The sequence below is a fragment of the Otolemur garnettii genome, unplaced genomic scaffold, assembly GCF_000181295.1.
Source record: "Otolemur garnettii isolate 467f Iridium unplaced genomic scaffold, OtoGar3 scaffold00068, whole genome shotgun sequence".
Lineage (NCBI taxonomy): Eukaryota > Metazoa > Chordata > Mammalia > Primates > Galagidae > Otolemur > Otolemur garnettii.
The window spans coordinates 5,591,232-5,594,339 of record NW_003852463.1 but is presented as its reverse complement, the minus strand read 5'-3'; the positions used below and the strand labels follow the sequence as shown (position 1 = coordinate 5,594,339).

The following is a 3,108-nucleotide window of genomic DNA, read 5'->3' as shown; positions in this document are numbered from 1 at the left end:
GGAGGCAGAGGCAGGAGACTCGCTTGAGCCCAGGAGTTGGAGGTTGCTGTGAGCTGTGATGCCATGACACTCTACCCAGGGGGACAGCTTGAAGCTCTGTCTCAAAAAAAAAAAAAAAGAATCTGAAATTCAGGCCAAGTTGGGTGGCTCACAACTATAATCCTAGCACTAGGGGAGGTTTAGGCAAGAGAATCTCTTGAAGCCAGGAAAAGCCTGGACAATAAAGTGAGACCCTTTCTCTACAAAAATTACAAAAACTAGCCAGGTATGGTGGCACATGCCTGTAGTCTAGCTACTCTGAAGGTTGAGGCAGGAGAATCCTCTAAGGCCATGAGTTACGTGGCTGCAGTGAGCTACGATCCAATCACTGCACTCCAGCTTAGGGCCACAGAGTGAGAGCCTATCTTCCCCTTCCCTCCGCCCCCTCAAAAATCTTAAATTGAAACAGTGTAAAAGACTAGCAAAGTCTTAACCCAAGATACTGTTGACTGTCACATTTCTGGATAAGAGAGAGCGGGGGAAAAAAGTTTTCACCACCACTACAAAGCTAATAGTTTTTTATGGGAGTATTCACCTATAAATACATCATTTCCCAAAACTAATTCCTGCTCTCTATTGAAAAGCTATTTCAAGGTAACAGATCACACAAGCTACCAAAAATGTATCAATCTACTAAGAAAACAGGTGTAACGATATATATAAGTATCAACTTAAGTGAAAAAATTTTGGAGGTGTAAAAAAGAATTGCATTGTATTTCGGAACAACTTTAATATAGAATGAATTACAAAAAAGATTTAAAATATAAAAAGTTAAGTCAAGAACTCATGGAGATTTTTCCTTTTTTCTGAGAAATGCAACAAAAGCAGAATCATCTCATCTGACAATACTTTGAAAAACAAAGAATACAGTGGGGGAAGCGACCAGATGAAGAAATATCCCAAGCTCAGATAATTTGACACTAATTCTAAAAATCCTCAGACTTGACTAAATATGTTAAGGTATTTAAAATTGTTGCTTCATAAATAATGCGCGCTCGTTCAGCAACATTATGTTAAACAGAATAGTAATCGAGTAGGAGAATTATTAAATCTACTTCTCCTCCATTGATATATACCTCCGGGTGACATTTCTACTTTTGTAAAGCACTTTCAAAGTAGTCGGGGTGTCCGGTTAGGCTTTTTGGTAGGGGGTGCTACAGAAGGAAAGCCAAAGTGAACTTAAAAATACTTGGCTCTTTTCCAGCTGGCAATGCAAGAATAAAGTTTACATCAGAGAAAATAAATACAAGCAGCCCCAAGAAAAAAATTACCGCCGAGGAAAAAAAAAAAAGAAAGGAAGAGTAACAGGAGGAGATTAAAAATAAAATTAAAAGAAGGCTGTAAAGAGAAAAAGAGGTTAATCCGAAAAGGGGTGTGCGGGGTGGAGTCGGAATAAAAAAAGATCGAAAGAAAGCATGGGACAAAAGGAAGGTTCGCCGAGTTCTAAAAAGGTTTGAATGAAAAAGTCTTTTCTCCAGGTCTAACACCACGAAGGGCCTGTGGCGAGGCCAAAGGCTACGCAGTGGTGTAGTTAAGGGATTAATTTCGAGAGTTGAGCCCCCACTCCCTTGTCCTCTCACAGCCCCGGGCTCGGTTCTAAGCGTCCAGGTGTGCGCTAAGAAGAACCACCATATCGCGGCGTCCACGGAGAACAATAGGCTGGGGAGCGGCGCAGGGCCGAGGCCTTCCCTCCGGGACGACCACCATCCCGCCTCCCTCATCGCTGCCCCAGACTCACAGAGTCTTGGGCATCTCGTCCTCCATGGCTGCTGCTGTCGTGGCGGCGCCTCCGGGTCCAGCTCCCTGCCCTTCACTACGTCCCAAATCGTTTGAGCAGCTATGACTGCGGAATAGCGGGGTTTCTCGGCTGACCAGAGGTTACTCCGCCTCTTTCTTCCCCAGCAATTACACTAAACTGGCCAGCCCGGAACGAACAATGAAGCCCCAATACAAGATGGCGGCGAGCCGGGAACCTAGGAGCAGCCTGCGAAGTGACCCGGACCGCGCAGGCGCAGGATAACCTTGCACGCTCAACCTCCGGACCGCCGACTACATCTCAACCTATAGGTTCACTTGTTGCGCAGCCGCTCTTCCATCCGACCCGAGGGATGTCTCAGACTACGCAGGCGTGAAGATTAACTCTTTCTAGACTTCTGTAAACCTTTTACTCTTCCCGCGGCGTATTTGAATGTTTCCACAGTGAATTATAAACAGAAATCTGAAGGAGACTTAAAAAATATAAACACTTTAATGGCAGGAAATATTTATCAAGAATCTTTAACTTGTCCTATTTTTCAAGGCAAGCAAAAGTAATCTTTTACAGAGGGAAAGAATAACTGCGCCGCCCGGGAATCGAACCCGGGTCGCAAGAATGGGAATCTTGCATGATACCACTACACCAGCGGCGCTTGTAGACTAGGTTGTCACCAAAATTCCTTAGAAAGAAATGAGTAGACAGTCCTTTTCATGTAAAGATAATTTTCACATATTATTTGTTTACTTTTTAAAAAATAAGAGTTCATTGACAACGTATAATTGGCCATTGTATTAATATAAAAAATCACCTCAATACAATTGTATAGATTTTTCTATACAGAAAAGTCTTAATTTAACATTTTTTACTTAGAAAAGTCAATTTTGGCTCAGTGCCTGTGGCTCAAGTAGCTAAGGCACCAGCCACATACAGCTGACTGGTGGGTTTGAATCTAGCCTGGGCCTGCCAAACAACAATGATGGCTGCAACCAAAAAATAGCTGGGCGTTGTGGCGGGCGCCTGTGGTTCCAGCTACTTGGGAGGCGGAGGCAGGAGACTCGCTTGAGCCCAGGAGTTGGAGGTTGCTGTGAGCTGTGAAGTTACAGCACTCTACCCAGGGGGATAGCTTGAGGCTCTGTCTCAAAAAAAAAAAAAAAAAGGCAATTTTTTCATCTATAAAATGAGGATAACAGAAAAGAAATAAAAAAAGAAAAGTCAGATTTTCAAATTGCTCTGTTGGTGCTAACTAAATATTTGGGAGCAAAGAACATATATCCAGGGGGAGGGGGTGGGACATAAAAATAATAAAAATAAAA

General features: G+C 43.2%; 1 protein-coding gene and 1 non-coding gene across 2 annotated transcripts in view; both read right to left on the bottom strand.

Moving 5' to 3' along the window:
* The window catches only part of LOC105887327 (nucleolysin TIA-1-like), a 23,240-nt gene extending 21,208 nt beyond the window's left edge, over positions 1-2,032 (bottom strand). Inside the window, 1 exon segment of the mRNA XM_012807384.2 lies at positions 1,778-2,032. Within this exon segment, the coding sequence (XP_012662838.2) occupies positions 1,778-1,803 (26 nt within the window). The 5' untranslated portion in view covers positions 1,804-2,032.
* Positions 2,033-2,376: 344 nt separating this feature from the next.
* On the bottom strand, positions 2,377-2,447 carry TRNAG-CCC. Its single transcript has one exon. It is a non-coding gene; the product is annotated as a tRNA-Gly (tRNA).
* Positions 2,448-3,108: the final 661 nt, after the last annotated feature.